At 37.5% G+C, this 18,650-nt stretch overlaps 1 protein-coding gene and 1 long non-coding RNA gene across 2 annotated transcripts; both read left to right on the forward strand.

Annotated features, from left to right (window-relative positions):
* The first annotated feature begins 1,601 nt into the window (after positions 1 to 1,601).
* On the forward strand, positions 1,602 to 7,353 carry LOC143209103 (uncharacterized). The gene is made up of 3 exons (XR_013009045.1): positions 1,602 to 1,892; positions 1,994 to 2,115; positions 2,213 to 7,353. It is a non-coding gene; the product is annotated as an uncharacterized LOC143209103 (long non-coding RNA).
* A 6,589-nt stretch (positions 7,354 to 13,942) lies between these two features.
* LOC143208866 (uncharacterized) lies at positions 13,943 to 15,067 on the forward strand. The gene is made up of 3 exons (XM_076423760.1): positions 13,943 to 14,100; positions 14,478 to 14,700; positions 14,765 to 15,067. Exons 1-3 carry the CDS (start codon positions 13,996 to 13,998, stop codon positions 14,836 to 14,838), a joined length of 402 nt encoding a protein of 133 aa, XP_076279875.1. The 5' UTR covers positions 13,943 to 13,995; the 3' UTR covers positions 14,839 to 15,067.
* Positions 15,068 to 18,650: the final 3,583 nt, after the last annotated feature.

Here is an 18,650-nt window from a genome sequence, read left to right on the forward strand (position 1 = left end):
GTAGAAAAGCAAATTTGCCAAGCGCAATATCTGCTACGAGTACGCTTACGCACAATCAACTCTTTAAATTATGGAGCAAGAAACATGCAGGGTATTTAGAATCCGCAAAGAAAACAATAGAAAAAAATAAAGCTAGGAATAAAAGAGATCAGGATAGGAAAATAAGGTTACAGAACTTATTTAATGTTAACGATAAAGTATGGATTCACAATGATCATAAGAGTAATAAGTTAGATTCAGAATGGATAGGGCCAGCGGTCATATTAGAAGTCAAAACGCCGTACTATATATGTAGGAACTTAAGAACTAATAATGTGATAAAAGTTCACGGAAATAGACTAAAGTTGTATAAATCTTAAAATTTCAGATGTCATCCACGGGAATAATACTAGCCTTAAGCATAACCTTAGCAAGTAGCTTTACACTAACACCTCTAAATGATAGTAGCGTATTCATAGAAGATATACAAGAAACATATTTATATCATAACGATGTAAGGATAATTGTAGGAATAGATCTAAAACCATACATAAAACTAGATGAGAACATTGTAGAACACTACTCGAGAATCAAAAATGTATGTGACCCAGAGAATTGTACACAAAGTTTAGAAATCCAAATCATATTTGCTAGAATCAACATATTGAAAACAAAAATAATTCATTTAAAATCTTTGCTACACATGAGAACCAAAAGAGGACTATAGACTACACGGAATTTGACATCGCACCTGTCAGGAGAAAACGAGTTCGTTTCGGAGCAACGAAAGTCTAAAAACGGGGGAATGTCACGGCCCGATAAGACCAAGATGCCAACCCTCGCAACACGTCACCAGGCCCAAGTTCATCAGTGACTCAGCGGCCCAATACTTTGTACCATAGAATAATCTCAAACCCTTGCACCCTCAACGATTATCCATTATATCCATAAGATTATACATTAGTATATAAGACACTTTAAATTCTTGTATCGAGTTAGTCGACTGTTACCTCTGCTACGGCACGTCAAGCCGATTCAACCTTTAAATAAAATTATCTTGTGTTCCTGAAACGTCTGAGTAGTGATTCGCGAAAGTGAAATACGTCGATCTTCACGAAGTCTCCTATTTCACCGTAACATCGACACTGTCGACTCCTTTGTTAAAAAGTGGGAACGAATTTAGTGACGTTCCTCGGTCCTTACGCTTGGTGGCAGCAGAGTAGTGCCCTGGCGGCACCTGGCGGTGGGTATAGAAACTGTATCCCCACTCCACCCTGCTCCACCCCACTCTTTGCTGGCGGCGTCGGTTTTTCAGCCATTTCCAGCGATTTCTGACATTTCTGACTGTTTCTGACGCGCTCGTTGACATCGCTAGACCACGTCAGATCACATATAATTACTTTTACAATATAATAACTTTTATATTAATATAATTATTAATTACTTCATACCACTTAATATAGCAAGATATAAGTTAAAAAGGAGTTCTCTTGTGTGTTCTCTTTTGTATTTTTAGTATTTGTATTTTTACTTGAAAGTGTAGTATTTATAAAGTATCAAGCTGCAAAAATGCCTGGATACATGTGTGTAGTGCCTAGTTGCAAATCTGGTTTGATGGTTCCTGCACATGTTTTTCATAAAGACACAGTTCGAGCACTGCAATGGAAGCAAGCCGTAAATTCTCCAAGACTAGATGGCCTATTTGAACACGAGTTGAAGAAGTTTCATGTGTGCGCATTGCATTTCACAGAAGACGATGTTATTCCATCATTAGTCAGGTGCAAATTCAAGCAGGACGCAATTCCTAGTTTGCTTTTACCAAAAAGGCATACACATTTACAGGAAGAAATGTGGGTTGATTTACCAGAAGACGATACTGCATTAAATCTTCAAGAAGAGATATGTATATTAAGGTAATAGATAACATGAAATCACCCAATATTAACAATAAAAGTGTATGCTAATGATGTTTGATTGGATAAAGAAGCTGAAGTAAATTCTTATATGATTGCAGTTACTTTTTGGAACCAATAGAAAATCCACGAAACAGGAGGAATAATAAGCGAAAAAGGATGCCAAGGCGCAACTACACGAAGAAGAAGAATGCAAAAATAATGCAACTGCAAATTGAATCAGGTAAATGTCTACTATTCATAACCATTTCCATCAGTATACATTTCTATTTTTAATAAATTATATAATTGAATTATCTTATTCTTATATGATTGTGCAGTTACTTTTTGGAACAAATGGAAAATCCATGAAATAGGAGGAATAACAAGCAAAAAAGGATGCCAAGGCGCAACTATATGAAGAAGAAAATGTTATAAAGGTAAATGTTAAATGGTATAAAGTATTGTGTATTATGTATGAAGTTGTTATGAAGATGTTGTATTATGAATGAGTATGTTTATTATGAATGAGTATGTTTATTATGAATAAGTGTTGATATTTCTACGAGGTTATGAAATAAAGTAATGCCAAAGATTCGTAGTACAGGAATATGAAAACTCGATATAGAGAGTTTATTCAGAAAAATGAAAAGTACAGAAGAAGCTTCTCGCTCAAGCGCTTCGGTTCAACTAACTTAGGTAGGTAAACATGTTCAACGTCTACCTTCGACAAAACCGTTTTTTATTGCTGGTCTAAGGGTAGGAGGACCCAGGTATAAGGGATAGCGGCGCAGAGGGAACTTATGTTATTATTAGCTAAATCCTAAATACCAAATTTAACACTCCCACTTATTTAGGGCCGTCGCTCCCACTTCTTATAGAATTATATTCATTAAATTTCGCAAATAATGAAAACGCTCCTTTGGCAATGATTTTGTTAGTATATCAGCTAGTTGGTCTTGTGATTTTACATAATTAATTTCAATTAAACCTTTTTCCACAATTTCACGAGTAAAATGATAACGCACGTCAATATGTTTAGTTCTTTTGTGAAATTCTGGGTTATTCGCTAGTTTAATTGCAGATTGATTATCGACATGGATTTTAACTTTTTTACATTGTATATTTAACTCCGATAACATTCTTTGTAGCCAAATTGCATCTTTTATGCCATGTGCTAGGGCAATGTATTCAGCTTCAGTAGTTGATAGTGAGACTATCTCTTGACGCTGACTGCACCAACTAATCGGGGCGTTGTTTAATAGATAAATAAAACCACTTCTCGACCTGCGAGTGTCCAAACACCCAGCATAATCTGCATCCGTGTACCCAATTAAATCAAGTATGCTCCCACTTTTTCCGTATACAATCCCATATTCTATTGTTCCGGCCAAGTATCTAAATATTCTCTTAACTGCGTTCCAATGTACTGTGCTATAATTATTCAAAAATTGGCTAGATGTATTTACAGCATACTCAATGTCTGGCCGTGTTACCTTTGCAGCGAACAAAAGGGAACCGACAGCTTCTCGGTAGGGAATACGCGTCCCCATCTGGTTTTCTTCGTCCGTGTTTATGGTACTGAAGAATAGTCCAGGTTCAGCAGGTACACTTACCGCATTAGCATTGTCCATTGCAAATCTCTGTAGAATTTTCTTAATGTAATTAGTTTGCTTTATTTTTAAAGTTCGGTTTTTACGATCCCGTTCAATTTCAATACCAATAAACTGGTCAACTTTATTGTCTGCAGTTATTTTAAATTCGGCTTGTAAATTACACAAAACTTTGTCTATTGCATTTTGTGATTTTGATGCTATTAACCCATCGTCGACATACAGTGCTAGATAAATTATATCTTTATTAACAGTCCCTATGAAAACACACTTGTCACTTTCTAAACTTCGAAAACTAAATTTATTCAAAAATTTAACAAATTTCTCGTTCCAGCATCGAGGTGATTGTTTAAGTCCGTACAAACTTCGATTTAGTTTACACACTAGATTTTGTCCGCACTCATATCCCCGTGGCTGCTCCATGTATATATCCTCTCTCAGTAGTCCATAGAGAAAAGCAGTCTTTATGTCAAATTTCGACATTTCGAGGTCTTTACTTGCGCATATCGAGAGTATAAGTCGTATGGATTCATATCGAACTACTGGCGCGAATGTTTCAAAATAATCGATGCCTTCGCGTTGGGCAAAACCTTTGGCGACTAAGCGTGCTTTGAATCGTACAATTTTTCCTTCACCATTAGATTTTAGACCATATACCCACTTGCATCCAATTGCTCGACAGCCAGCAGGTAACTCACACACTTTCCAAGTCAGGTTTTCTTTTAACGCGGCCATTTCTTCGTCCATTGCATTTTTCCATTTGTTGGAATCGTCAGATAGACGGGCTTCATCATACGAGCTCGGAACAACATCAACACTATACGCTAGCGGTACTCCATACCAATCCGGTCGTCTTAATGAATTTCTGTTTCGCAAACGTTCATTGTCTTCTCTATTTTCTTCATTATTCCCGTTTCTGTTTTCACTTTGATTCTGCACTGATTCTTGAAGTCCTTCTTCATTGATGTCCACGTTTTCTTCGATATTTCTTCCACTGTCGTTTTCTTCGATATTTCTTCCACTGTCGTTATCTTCGATATTACTTCCACTCTCGTTTTCTTCGATTTGAAAAGGAAATAAGTTCTTTATTCCTCCCTCATTTTTCTGATTTTCGCCCTTTTCGTTAAAGTCCACATCACTACTAATATAGATTTTGCGGTTTTCTTGGTCCCACAAACGATAATTTTTCGAGTTATTATCATATCCGACAAAAATCATTTTCTTACTTTTAGGTTCAAATTTTGATCTTTTTTCTTTAGGAGTATTTAAATAAGCAACAGATCCGAAGACTTTCAAATGATTCACTTCCGGCCTTTGTTTAAACCATAATTCATATGCAGTCTTATTCCTATTTTGTTTGCATAACACGCGATTTAATAAATAGACCGCTGTATTCACAGCCTCCGTCCAGAGTTGTTTTGCCACTGATTTTCCAATCATCATTGATCTTGCGCAATCAGTAATTGTGCGAATTTCACGCTCGGCTCGTCCGTTCTGCTCGTGAATATATGGAGATGAAAATTCTTGTACAATACCTTTCTCTTTCAAAAACTCGGAAAATTGGAGGGATGTATATTCTGTACCGTTGTCCGAACGTAAAACTCTTAATTTGTTTCCCGTTTGCCGCAATATTAAACTTTCAAATTTCTTAAATTCAACAAAAACTTCTGATTTTTTACGCAAAAAGTATACCGTGCGGTAGCCCGAAAACTCATCTTTAAAAAGTAAAAAATATTTTGAACCTCTTGGGGACTCAACATTAATAGGACCGCAGACATCCGTATGAATCATCTCACCTGGTTGGAAATTCTTTTCCTTCTCAATTACTTTATGGGGCTTTCTAGTTTGCTTCCCCAATACACATGGTTCACAAAAGAAATCTTCTCTGCTGTTGATTTTTAGACCTGCTACAGCTGCCGAGTTTTCCAAAGTTTTAATTGCTTGCAAATTTATATGACCCATCCTCTCGTGCCATAACTTTAGAGTAGAGTCAACTGCTAAATTGCAATCGGCAGGAGTCACCACCCTTAACAGCATACGGAATAGAGAACCATAGCGTACACCGACGCACGACAGTTTTCCATCTCTGTCTTTTACCTGGCAGTGCTCACTGTAAGAGTGAAATGAAAATTTCTTTCTGTTAACAGCCGTTATAGAAAAAAGGTTCCGTCTCAAGGTAGGCACGAAAAGAACATTTGTGAGCTGCCTATCATAAAATTTGCCGTTTAGTTCCGCTTGGATGTTTATTGTACCAACCCCGCTGTAGGTAGCAACTGATGGTCAGCGATGCGCACGTGCAAAACAGTTGTTGAAGGCTCGAGGTGGCAAAAGTAGCTTCTACACGGTGTCATATGCATGCTCGCACCCGTGTCTCCGATCCAAAAGTCTTCCTCTTCTAGAGTGGTCTCACTATTAAGCACTGATATTTCACACACATACGTATCACTACTTGTCGCACATTCACTGTTTTTATTACAACTGTCTCTCTCGCTCTTCTCTGCTCTCTCTCTTCTTTCCCAACATTCCCTGGCCCAATGTCCAGTTTGTTTGCAGTAATTACACTTCGTTCTTTTCTTTAATTCGCGTATTTTCTTTGCTCTCTCTTCTCTGTCCATCACTGTCGCACTATTAACTTTTTCATCATCAACATTTTTCATTTTTATCGCATTTACTTGTAGGGCAAGTGTAGCCATCTCTTCCTCTGACTCTTTAAGTCGCTTGTCTTCACGAATAATTCTCACGACTAGATTCTCAAATTTTTGGTCGTTTTTAGCCGTGCATTCCCATGCCATTCTAAATGCTGAAAACCTCGGTGTTAGGCTGCTTAATAACTTTGAGATTTTAGATTTTTCCGTGGGCTTCTCATTTTCACTTTCAAGCTTATTGCATATGCTTTCAAACTTTTCAATCTGCCCATTTACGAGCTCACTATCGGTAATCTTGAAATCATAGTACTGCTGCCATGCAGTAACTGCTGCATCTTCACTAGCTTCTCCGTAGAGTGCATGCAATTTGTTCCAGAGAGCTTTAGGGCTCGCATAGTTTATCAGGTTCGGGTGCAACGCTTGGTCTACCGAACTGAGCAAAATCACAGCTGCTTGCGATCTGTTCTTCTTCCATATTTTCCAATCGTTCAGTTTTGTAGTTTTATCTGGCTCTGTATCCGTGCCATCCACAAACTCTGTCAATTCTTTTGCATCGAGCAGGAAAGTTATTCCAAATTTCCACATCTGGTAGTTCTTGCCGTCTAACTTGATTAGATTGATTGTATCTTTCTCAGTCATTTTATATGCAAGACTGTTATCGCACCAGAGCACAATAATAATGATGCACAACTTAGCAATAACACAATACTGTTCTCAGTAGCAGTTCTTTTCAATAAGCAACGGCAAACACAGCAGGAAAGCTAATATGCACTCTCACTTAATCCACCCGGTTTTCACTAGACTCGCGGATTCACTGACTACGATTGGCGCAGTGGAAGCGTGCTGGGCCCATAACCTGTTGATATTTCTACGAGGTTATGAAATAAAGTAATGCCAAAGATTCGTAGTACAGGAATATGAAAACTCGATATAGAGAGTTTATTCAGAAAAATGAAAAGTACAGAAGAAACTTCTCGCTCAAGCGCTTCGGTTCAACTAACCTAGGTAGGTAAACGTGTTCAACGTCTACCTTCGACAAGACCGTTTTTTATTGCTGGTCTAAGGGTAGGAGGACCCAGGTATAAGGGATAGCGGCGCAGAGGGAACTTATGTTATTATTAGCTACATCCTAAATACCAAATTTAACAATAAGTATGTTTATTGTGAATAAGTATGTTATATTATTATATGAATATGTTATATTGCAATAATAATAAATATGTACACATACATAACCGTTGTAAATTAATTTTTCTAAAAAACCCAATTCATAACTATAAATAGCTAGCGATGAATACGATTACTCGTACATGCGAGGTTAACTATGTGTGAGTACACGTTTGTGTGATCACCAACACATATACGTTTTAGTTCGGTTCGGCTTATCTTTAGCTGAGAGGGCGCCCTGAACAGTGCTTCGAAAAAGTACCAGAGTCGACACCCCCTGGGTCACGTACAGTGGTCGAACGCCACTCGCAGCTGTCCAAGCCACACGATGACTAGATTGTGGCCACGCCACAAATGCTCGTGAGGGCTCGGTAGTCTTCCCTGGACACGATCTTGGCACATGATGTCGTTGCCACAATCCGGACCGATCGTGTCTGGTTTAACGATCGGGCCGTTGTAAGAGGGCAGCACAGCCGCACTAATGTATGTTTCTTTGCCTCTAATGAATAAGGCACACCGCGCCTACTCGCGGAGGTTCAGCAGGATTTAAATCGTTGGTTCTAATGGTCAGGAACACTGAATAACTCACAGGGCTTGACGTCTACGATCGTCGTGCCTCGGCGGTCCGAACGGAAGAGAGCGATCATGGCGGACGGCTAGGCGCGCTCACCGCGTCGCCTAACCCCCACTCGACCGAAATAGGGGAGGGGGAATCCACGATCCCCACACTAACTCTTCCTTTTTACTTATTTTGTACGCATTCAAGGCGGCAAAAATTAAATGATAGATTTCATTTATTGTCGTATTTGTAGTAGTTTTCCTAGACTGCGGATCTTTATGCAAAATAAAAATTGTCTGCATCGATTGCAAGAGATAGAAACTAAATTGAATGTTACTTTTTTATGCAAAAAAATTCTCGTCATAAAAGCTACATTTATTTTATAATGCTCATATAAATATTCATTAGAAACGAATCAAATTTTATTTCATTTAAAAAGGAAGGCGTGACAATCTTATTTATTAGCACAGCACAGTCGCAGCACAGTCGCACTAATGTGCCGAATGCCGTTAGTTATACAGGGCACTTTCTTCCTTTTTGTTATCTCTTCCTTATGTTACTTCTTCCCCCCTTGCCGTTCCATTTTCTTTACAGTTACATTAAGAGTAAACCTACACATAAATCAATAAACTCGTAATACATTAATTATCCCCTAATACGTACAGTTACACGAATTAATATTCGGACGATCTAAAAAAGATGATAACTTATTTAATATTGTACTATACGATTCGAACTTTTTTGGGGAGCTAGAACAATTAGTTTACTACATCATGTGAAAAGAAATTTTTTCAAAAATTGCATTTGGTCGGAATTGCAGAGAAAATACTAAATGTTACATTTTACAACTTTTTCGTGCGGGCCTATATTGAAAATTTAAAAAGTACGTTTTCTAGGCCTCCGTAAATAATACGCACTGTGAAAGTTTCATCGAAATCGGTTGATGCGGGAAAAAAACGACAGGCCTTGAAAGATGTAAGAATTCTTCGTTATAGGCTGAAAATCTGCGATTTTTACCATTTTTAAACGTTTTAAACGTAGCTCATTGCAACGTTAACCGATTTTGACGAAATTTTCAAAATATGTTTAGTCGACACAGATCTACGAAGCGTATTTTTCAATTTTTCAATATGGGCCCATATAAAAAAGTTGTAAAATGCAACTCTTAGTATTTTTTCATACAATTCCGATCAATTGCAATTTTTGAAAAAATTTCTTTTCACATCCTGTAGTAAACTAATTGCTCTAGCTCCCCAAAAAAGTTCAAATCGTTTAGTACAATATTAAAAAAGTTCTCGTCTGTTTTAGAACGTCCGAATATTAATTCGAGTAACTGCAGTTCCAGTATCTCCTTTTTCCAGGATTGCAAGGGTAAGATAACGTAAAAGAAAATATACTTTATTTAAGATCTAACGATACTAAGCTAACCTAAACTAACTATATCGAAAAGAAAAGTCCACTCGGTACTAAGCTGTTCTACGCTGTGCAGTTCGATCTGCTCGCATTGTCTTCCAGAGTCACTCTGCCTATTTTCCCTTCGTCAAGGGCTCTCGTCGCCAGTCGTTCTTTTACTTCTCCCCCACGATCTATACCTGAGTAATAAACGTAACGGTTTTTTCCGCAAAGGTTTGGGACTGTTTTGACACGGTTCTGCAGGCCATCGCCGCTCGCCTGCAAACTATCTGTGTCCCAAATGGTCAGGATACAAAATACTTAAAGCTAGACGCTCTTAGACCTAATGTTAATTTATTCGAACCCCACAATAATAATACAAACACGGGGTTTCTCACTAGTCAAAAACGCTAGATAAAAGATCGATCTAGGGCCCCATCTCCCTCAAAAGTCCTATTTTCCGTTTACGAGGCGAAATTTGCATTATTCGGAAGCATACAAGCTATTTTCATATACATGCTGCCGAATAATGCCAATTACGCCTCGTAAACGAAAAAATAGGACTTTTGAGGCAGATAGTGTCCTAGATTGATCTTTTATCTCGCGTTTTTGACTAGTGAAAAACCCCGTGTTTGTATTATTATCGAGAGATGAGAAGAGACGAATCCCGCACCCTTGCAATCCTGAAAACGAGTCTACTCCCTTTTAATAAACTAAAGCAAGGATTTGAAACCAAGGAGTATGTTCGGTTGCAGGTAGCTACGGTTATAAAGTTTAGTACCTTGACGGTATAAAAGGTCCAAATACATCTGGCTACATCGGCTGTGCTTCTTTCGGCTGGCTAAAAATCACTTTGTTGGGAGGTACATCTGGAAGTTCTTTAGCTGAATGTTTTATGTAGTTCCTTTTTCATTTGGAGCAACCTAAGCATTGGAAAAACCGAAAAAATACCGGTATTATTTCGGTTTCGGTAGAAAATTGATTGTGCCGTTATTCGAAGACTGAATAAATCCACTATCCACAGTCCAAATTCTATCTCGAGTTTAGTCTTTTTTTAATCGGAAGAACGCCACACGAAGCAGCTAACGTCATTTATATGAAACAATTACGAAAAAAAAACAAGGTCAGCAATTTACTTATTAGTGGTTTCATGCCGATATGCCTGGCTGGCCGTGGCGCGTCGGGTTACCTGGCCGTATTTATTGCACCACTTGGCCACGGCGACCGAAGCCTTCGCCGCCCTGACAGAAAATTATTCGAACCTACACCGTTTCTGGTTTCCAGATGGCTGGAAAACCCCAAGCACTAGCTTAAATTTTGTTCCGTTCACCCCCAAATGGGACTTCCACCAACATGTTCAGTCGCGTTTTTAACACTTTTTAATGGGTTGAATGGGTTGTTAACATTTTTTTATCTTATTAGGAATTTATTTTAGTTAGTGATCACATTCATCGATAAAAAAAGATGAGTATACGGTACTATTTATATTGAGTTATACAAAATTGCAATTAGAATTACAATTTCAATTATGTCTACTTGTTCTTTAAATACAGTAGAGACTCCCGTATCCGTACCCCCATTATCCGAATATCCTAATATACGGACGTTCTATGTATTGTCCGTATGTTCTGTTATCGCCGTGCCGCTCGCTGCGCCGGGATTCAAATGCGCGCCGTCTTCAGATTCCGACTTTCCGACTCATGCTTCCGAAACTTCGGCAACGTAAAAATCGAAGGAACGCGTTGGCGTCGATCAGTCGGGCAGGTAGTTCACACAGGCAGAGTAGAGGTACGCTTGTGTGTAGCGTGCAAGCAATCGAACAGGCACTCAGACGGGCAGAGTTTTCACGTTACCGAAGTTTCGAAAGCATGAGGCCGAGGCGAAAAGTCAGAATCTGGAGACGGCGCACAGTGGGACCTTTCGTCCAAATCGGAGACAAAATCGAAGAACTTTCGATAGAAATGAGGCAGAGCGATGAAATTTTTTAAAAATTAAAGCTGAAACATTACAGAATATGGGAAAAATAGGGAGATTATGGTAAGAACGTTTTTTAACCTTGAGAAAATTCGTTAAACATGTAGAATTTCAAGAAATTGATATTGCAATATCCTGAGGTCGTAGACAAATTTTGAGACCAGATTTGAAATCAGCGTGAAAAAATCTACGGGAAATGATATATAGTAAAAATTAAAAAAAAAATTTTCCGCGCGTGGTATTGGAAAAACCACAATTTTCTCGAAATTGTGCAAGTTTAACAAATTTTCGCAACGTTAAAAAACATTCTTACCATAATCTCCCTATTTTTCCCATATTCTGTGCTGTTTCAGCTTTAATTTAAAAAAAATTTCATCGCTCTACCTCATTTCTATCGACAGTTCTTTGATTTTGTCTCCGATTTGGACGAAAGGTCCCACTGTGCAGCGCTCATGTGAATCTGTTGTTACGGTGCTGCTCTTTTTGCTTCTCGGCACATATAATAAATGTATAGACTGTTAGGACTATTACACAGTGTTTATTATATACCATGTGGTTGATACATATTTCTTTGGACAATTACAAGCTCTTGAACGCTTATTACATGTGCTCATGGGCGATGACTCGATACAACTCCAATGGCGTTTCAAAAAAGGGAACTCCTAACCGTTACCCGCTAAATACGACGCCGACGCCACCGCGTTACCGCTCTGCGCGCGCATAACCTATCCAACATAAATATCCTATGCGTTTCTTAGTACCAACCTCAATACAATAATTCTCCTACGCGACACTCTATCAAATCCCTCCTTTCGCGTGGGAATTTCAAACCTATACTAAACCTAAACTCTTCGAGTGCTTCAACATTATGTCAACGCTTAAATCTTTTGTCATCGCATCCGACTCAAGTTCTGACGATCTGATATGTTGCAGTGATATCTCACCCGCATCCTTTTCGTCTCTTATGTAGTGATACTTCCTATGGATGTGTTTGTTTCTGTTGTTTACTCTCGGATTCGCTATCCAATCAATAACGGATCGACTATCGGTGTATACCTGCACCGGCCTCTTTACCAAATCGGATTGATTTAGTTCTTCCAACAGTCCAATCATCCATTTCGTTTCATTTATTAACTTCCCGATTTTATAGGGAAGTTATTGTAATGACCCCGAAAATCGAAAATCGATTTTTTAGCAGATCTTCACGTTTCATGGTCATTGGAGTCATTTTAGACTATTTTTATCAAAATGTTCGTATGTGTGTGTGTGTGTGTGTGCGTATGTCTGTTTCTATGGTATCAAATTTTTCGTTAACGTTTTCAGAAAAAGTAACAACGCGATCAGGATGATGAATGATGCAATCGATGTGCCCCGCTGTAACTTAGAGCTGATTAGATTTTGGTCCATTTTGGTCAAGTAGTTTTTTAGTTTTTTTAGTTTTTTTCGAAAGAAGTTCGAAAGTCAATGCAATTTATACGAGAGAACGGAAAGTTTCCACCGAAGAAACAAACGTAATTACACAAAAAATTTTTTTTTCGATTTTTTTAAAATTAAAAAAAAAATGTTAAAAAAAATTTTTTTTTTGTATCTTACGATGATGTTTCCGCTTACAATAATCCAAAATTATCCCAATGCAAGAGTGAGTTAATCATCTCTACTCCCGAGAATACATTTTCAAAGAATATCGATGAAAGTACAAAAACAAATTTATATTATAATCCTTAAAAAAACAATCAGTTCAAAACGAATTATTAACTGAGATTAAATTAAAAATTAATATAAACTATATGATAATTATTAATAACATTGATGTTGAAAACGGATTGGTTAATGGAGCACACACATGCGGAATATTAAAATTTATTACTTTTCAAGAAAATACTAAAATTCCGTCTATATTGTGGTTAGATTTTCAATTGGCCAGAGTAGGAGCCCAACCAGCACACATCGTCTCATAGATGTCTGTTTCATGTCGTCGTCCCGTCTGAACGTCTATGTCCCAAAGATACGTCTTTTAGTCGTCAAAAAGATGTCTTTATGGAGACGTTGTTTTCACAGCAGAGGGTGAACGTCTTTCAGCTGTCTCATTTCAGTCGTAAAAGCAACGTCTCCATAAAGGATATCTTTTTGGCGACTGAGAGACATTTTCCGGAGACGTTGTTTTTCCTACGCCGCCGGTAAAGAGTGGGGTGGAGTAGGGGGATACAGCTTCTAAGGAAGAACTTTTTTCTGTACACTTTTTCGAAAAAAGAGCTCTGCATGCTAAAGGTGAGCGCATACTAGATGGTCGCGGGAAGGCCGCGGACCGCAGGGGCCTTGGAGGAAGGGAGCAAGGAGTCCATGCGGCAACAAATCTCTAGCAGGTAGACGGAGAGCAAAGCTCCGCGGCCTTCTCGAGACCCTCTAGTATGCGCTCACCCTAATCCGCAATAATACAGAGAGTATTTCAACGCAAAGAGCATTTGGAAAAAGTGTACAGAAAAAAAGTTCTTCCATAAAAACGTACACTTTTGTTGTTTACAAAGTTCCAAGAGCCAAATTGCAAAAAAGGGCTCTGTACGGGACCCCGCAATAATGCAGAGAATATTTCAACACAAAGAGCATAAAAAAATATTGCTTCTTCGCGAAATGCGGCTTACCCGCGTGATCGAAAAAATTAAGCTGTTTCATATATTCTCTGTCAGTGCTTTCCTGCGAGAAACATATCTGCTTCTCTGTCTTCGTAGTTCACCCCGAGTGGCGCTGTTGAAGTTACTATTTCTGGTCCGGCGCACATGGTCGACACTGGTCGACACCCCCTGGTCGGTTTAGAGAAGTGTCTAATTGTATTAGTGTATTGTAATAGTGATAATTTATCCGACGAGTGTATATTTACAAAAGTAAGTACTTCCATTGCTGTTATTTGTTACCGTCAGTGTTTTTTGCTGATGCCCTTCCGCTATATTCGAAGTTTACTATTGGGTTGGCAAGAAAGTCAAAGAAAGTATTTACTTTCGGTATTGTAAGGGGGTAGACTGCTTTTTCCAGGATTGCAAGGGTGCGGGATTGCAATTGATTGCAATCCTGGAAACGAGTCTACCGCCCTAATGTGTAAATAAGTGTGAAGTCAAAAAATGAACAAAAATTGGTCATATTTCCATTCCTTCATTCTATTTGCTATTTTTCTAAATATATTCTCTAATTAATTATATTTACGTCGTAATTACATATATGTTTAAATTAGTCTCTAAATTTTACCATACTTTTCAATTCTTAGAATATATACACACAAATGGAGATGCCTACAAATACATGGACCGTTGTCCAATTTTTGGCGGACGGAACGGTAGAAGCAGTGCCAAATAGTTGGCTGGAAGGCGACAAATGTTATTGGCCACCGGTACACAAATCAAAATTGAGCAACGCAATCCAACAATGTGAACTGCCTCAACCTTCGTGGGAGTACTTTTCTGTAAAGATCTTCAAAAACAGTACCTTTGGTAAGTTAAAGTAGTTACACACCATACATGTACAATTAAAATAATAATTATATAATGCTTCTAGACGACTACACGAAGGCTAGAAGAAAAGCAAAGGAGGCCGAAGAGACCAGCGACTTGTTTAATAAATACACTTAAAATAGCTGACATTTATCTTTCATTTTCATTAAATTAGCAGAATGTGATATGCTACATAACAATTTTTTATTTTAGGCAGCAGAAGTGCACAATACAGGGGGCACAACAGCTACAACTTCGCCAGGAAAGTCTAGGTATCATTATGACTGACGTGCTGGCATGGCGGTCTGCTATAGCTGATTGGGCCGAAAGGGCAAAAAACCGTTTGCAAATTATCGAACGGCCAGCCTTGTTATATGTAATTATCACCCTTATTTTAATATTATTATTATAATGATTATTCATGTGCAAATTAATAAACAAAGATATTCTTATTCAAGGTGCAGCGGAGAAAGCCAAAGTGGACGGCAGCTGCAAGAAACATGAACAAAGCGAGTGTGACCAAGTGATTTTAATTTCAATATATCTGTGGTTATCAGGAAGAATGCCGCATGTCACATATACTTTCACTTTCGATCGCTAATACTTTGACATAGGAGGTTGGTTAAATTGCATTGTTGTCTGAGCCTTCCAAACGTGTTTCCATGACTTTTTTTCTGGTAACTATGTACAGTAGCGGACAAAAGTGTAAGACCGCTCTAAGGAAGACTATAACTTTTTTAATATTTTACTATACGATTTGAACTTTTTTGGGAAACTAGAGCAATTAGTTTACTAAAGGACGCGAAAAGAAATTTTTTCAAAAATTGCAATTGATCGGAATTGTTGAAAAAATACTAAAAGTTGATTGTTTATTTAAACATATCCTGAAAATTTCGTCAAAATCGGTCGACGTTGCAATGAGCTACAAACGTTTAAAGATGGTAAAAATTGCAGATTTTCGGCAATAAATCGTGAAAATCTGCAATTTCTACCATCTTTAAACGTTTGTAGCTCATTGCAACGTCGACCGATTTTTACGAAATTTTCAGGATATGTTTGATTGACACAGATCTACACAAAACGTGTTTTTTAAATTTTCAATATAGGCCCACACAAAATAATTAAAAAATCAACTTTTAGTATTTTTTCAACAATTCCGATCAATTGCAATTTTTGAAAAAATTTCTTTTCACATCCTTTAGTAAACTAATTGCTCTAGCTTCCCAAAAAAGTTCAAATCGTATAGTACAATATTAAAAAAGTTATCGTCTTCTTTAGAGCGGTCTTAAACTTTTGTCCGCTACTGTAAATCCTATACTCTAAAGTCTAAAGCTCAATGAATGCATAAACTCGAATTTTTGAAATTGTGACATGCGGCGTTTTTCCTTACAACTACAGACATTATCAGTAATATTTTATTTTCACTTTTATATTTTATTTTAATTTTTATATTTTTTAATTTTAGTATACAGGGTGAGGCGCCAGAAACAGGCCCCCTGAATAAGCATTAATCAGATATTAGTAGCTTTTTTGTAGATGGACGCGTAAAGGACATGTGAAGGTCAACTTAATTTTTTTAAATGGAATGAGGTATTTTTTAATACATCAATGATGCAGCTGGACATTCATTATAAAAAAGTACTAACCTATGTATGTCGAAAAATTAGTAGTTCAGGGGATATTTCAATTTAAATAACTCTAAAATACCATTACTGTCGTACTAAGACGTTAGTGTTTACTTACTTATGTAACGTCTTAGTACGACAGTAATGGTATTTTAGAGTTATTTAAATTGAAATATCTCCTGAACTATTAACTTTTTGACATACATAGGTTAGTACTTTTTTATAACGAATGTCCAGCTGCAGCATTGATGTATTAAAAAATACCTCATTCCATTTTAAAAAATGAAGTTGACCTTCACATGTCCTTTACGCGTCCACCTGTCAAAAAAATAATACACTACATAATGTACCCCTTCAGACCATGCAACTTCTGTATACAAAACTTTTTCGTGCAACGCATACTTTGAAAATTATTATAGGTGTGCAAGTTGCGTGAACCACCCTGTATACTGATTCTGATGTTTCAACTGTATATTTTATTTCAATTTTTATATTTTAATTTTAATTTAAGTGTATTAATTTTAATGTTTTAAGTGCGTGATATTTTATTCTGAATATAGTATTTTATTTTACTTTTAATAATTTAATTTTTATGATTTGTCTATCTGTGGTTGTAAGGAAAAGCGCCGCATGTTACAATTTCAAAAATCTCAGTTTATGCATTAATTGAGTTTTAGAGTATAGGATTTACGTATTTACCAGAAAAAAGTATATGTGACATGTGGCGTTCTGCCTGACAACTACAGATATAATATTATAATATAGTATATAAATTATAATATAGTATATAATATTATAATATAGTATATATATGATATTATTATATAATATACATTATAAAATAGTACATATATTATTCTAATAAACTATTTGTTCGTTTACTTTAAACTATTATCGTAAATTGATTTTTCCCTCCCACTCCCTTTTTGCATGAATAGGTCTCTCTAACAAGCTCAAGAGACATTTGAAAGTCGCCTAAAAGATGCCCGACAGAGTCGTGGAACATGTCTGAATTGGTCTGAATGATGCCTTAGTACGGCTGTGAAATATAAAAAATAAGTCTCTACAATGCCTGAAACACGACGAACAGTCATTCTAAAGACCACTTTAAGACAGGCAAATTTGTAACAAACGACCTTCCGGAGCCCCTGTAGAGACTTTCCGGAGACATTCGCAGACATCTTTCAGACATCTGAATGTCTAGCGGCAGACATCTTTCTGCTATCTTTGAGCTGTATCTGTGCTGGTTGGGAGTGAAAGTAAGAACTCGTTATCGTGATTATATGAAAAATGCAAATATTCATAAAAATTTAACACCAATAATAAAAGTTTCGAATCAAGTAAATATGTCGAGTGAGGAAAAATATCAAATCACACGTAGTCAATTTCCAGTGGTTCTTGCTGAAGCGATTACGATTCATAAAAGTCAGAGACAAACATACGAGAAAGTATGTTTGGATTTTAAAAAATCAGAAAGGCGAACTTTACAAATGTTGTATGTAGCATTGAGCTAGTGATGGGCATTATCGACTAAATTCAACTATCGACTAATTACTATTTACCCTGATAACCAGGCCTGCCGAGGGATAATCCTACCTAGAGCTAAGAATTGGCCCGTTCCGAGCTGCGCTATTGTTCGAGTTGCTCAAGGTGGGATTAACTCGATTTTTGCCTGGGATTCTCCGCGCGTATTAGTAGCTATTTTTGCCGTCTAATAGCGGAGGGCAATAGCAGAAGGCAAATTGAAGGCAAATTGAAGGCAAATTGAAGGCAGCCAGCCGGCCGAAGCTGAATTTGTTTAAGAGGGCAGTACCGTCGAGTCGTACTGATGTGATGATGTGATTGGCGAATATATAACAGATCTGGGCGACGCTGGCTCGAAAAACACATGTTGCTGCAAGTTGCAGCCTGTTGCAGCCTGCAACTCCTTTGTCGGAGTGGATGACGTGGGGACTGGAACTGTCTTACTGAGTGTAATTGAGTGTTACTGAGCAAGAGAAGGTGAGAAGCAAAGAGGATTAGTCAGGATTAGTTGGGATTAGTCCTCTTCAGTCCTCTTTGGTGAGAAGCAGCAACAGCAACATGTATTTTTCGAGCCAGCGTCGCCCAGGTCTGTGCAGGTCTGTATAATAAGACAATCCTCTTTTCAACCATTTTCAACCAAGAAGAAATGCGGTGAGAGCAGCACTGTACTCGAGCGATTCACGGGAGGAGTTACGAAGAAAAGCTGATCATCCAGAACCTGTTTATCAGATTTGTCCTGCAAATCATCTTCTGTGTTCGCGCAAGTCAAGGTTTGTAAAAATTTGACTAATAGTTGACTAA

This window comes from Lasioglossum baleicum, chromosome 1 (genome assembly GCF_051020765.1).
Source record: "Lasioglossum baleicum chromosome 1, iyLasBale1, whole genome shotgun sequence".
In the NCBI taxonomy this organism is placed as follows: domain Eukaryota; kingdom Metazoa; phylum Arthropoda; class Insecta; order Hymenoptera; family Halictidae; genus Lasioglossum; species Lasioglossum baleicum.

Coding starts and splice junctions, on each gene's coding strand:
- LOC143208866 (XM_076423760.1), top strand. CDS start 13,996: ATGGTCGACACTGGTCGACACCCCCTGGTCGGTTTAGAGAAGTGTCTA. Junction 14,101..14,477: donor ACGAGTGTATATTTACAAAA/GTAAGTACTTCC, acceptor TTCAATTCTTAG/AATATATACACACAAATGGA. Junction 14,701..14,764: donor CTTCAAAAACAGTACCTTTG/GTAAGTTAAAGT, acceptor TAATGCTTCTAG/ACGACTACACGAAGGCTAGA.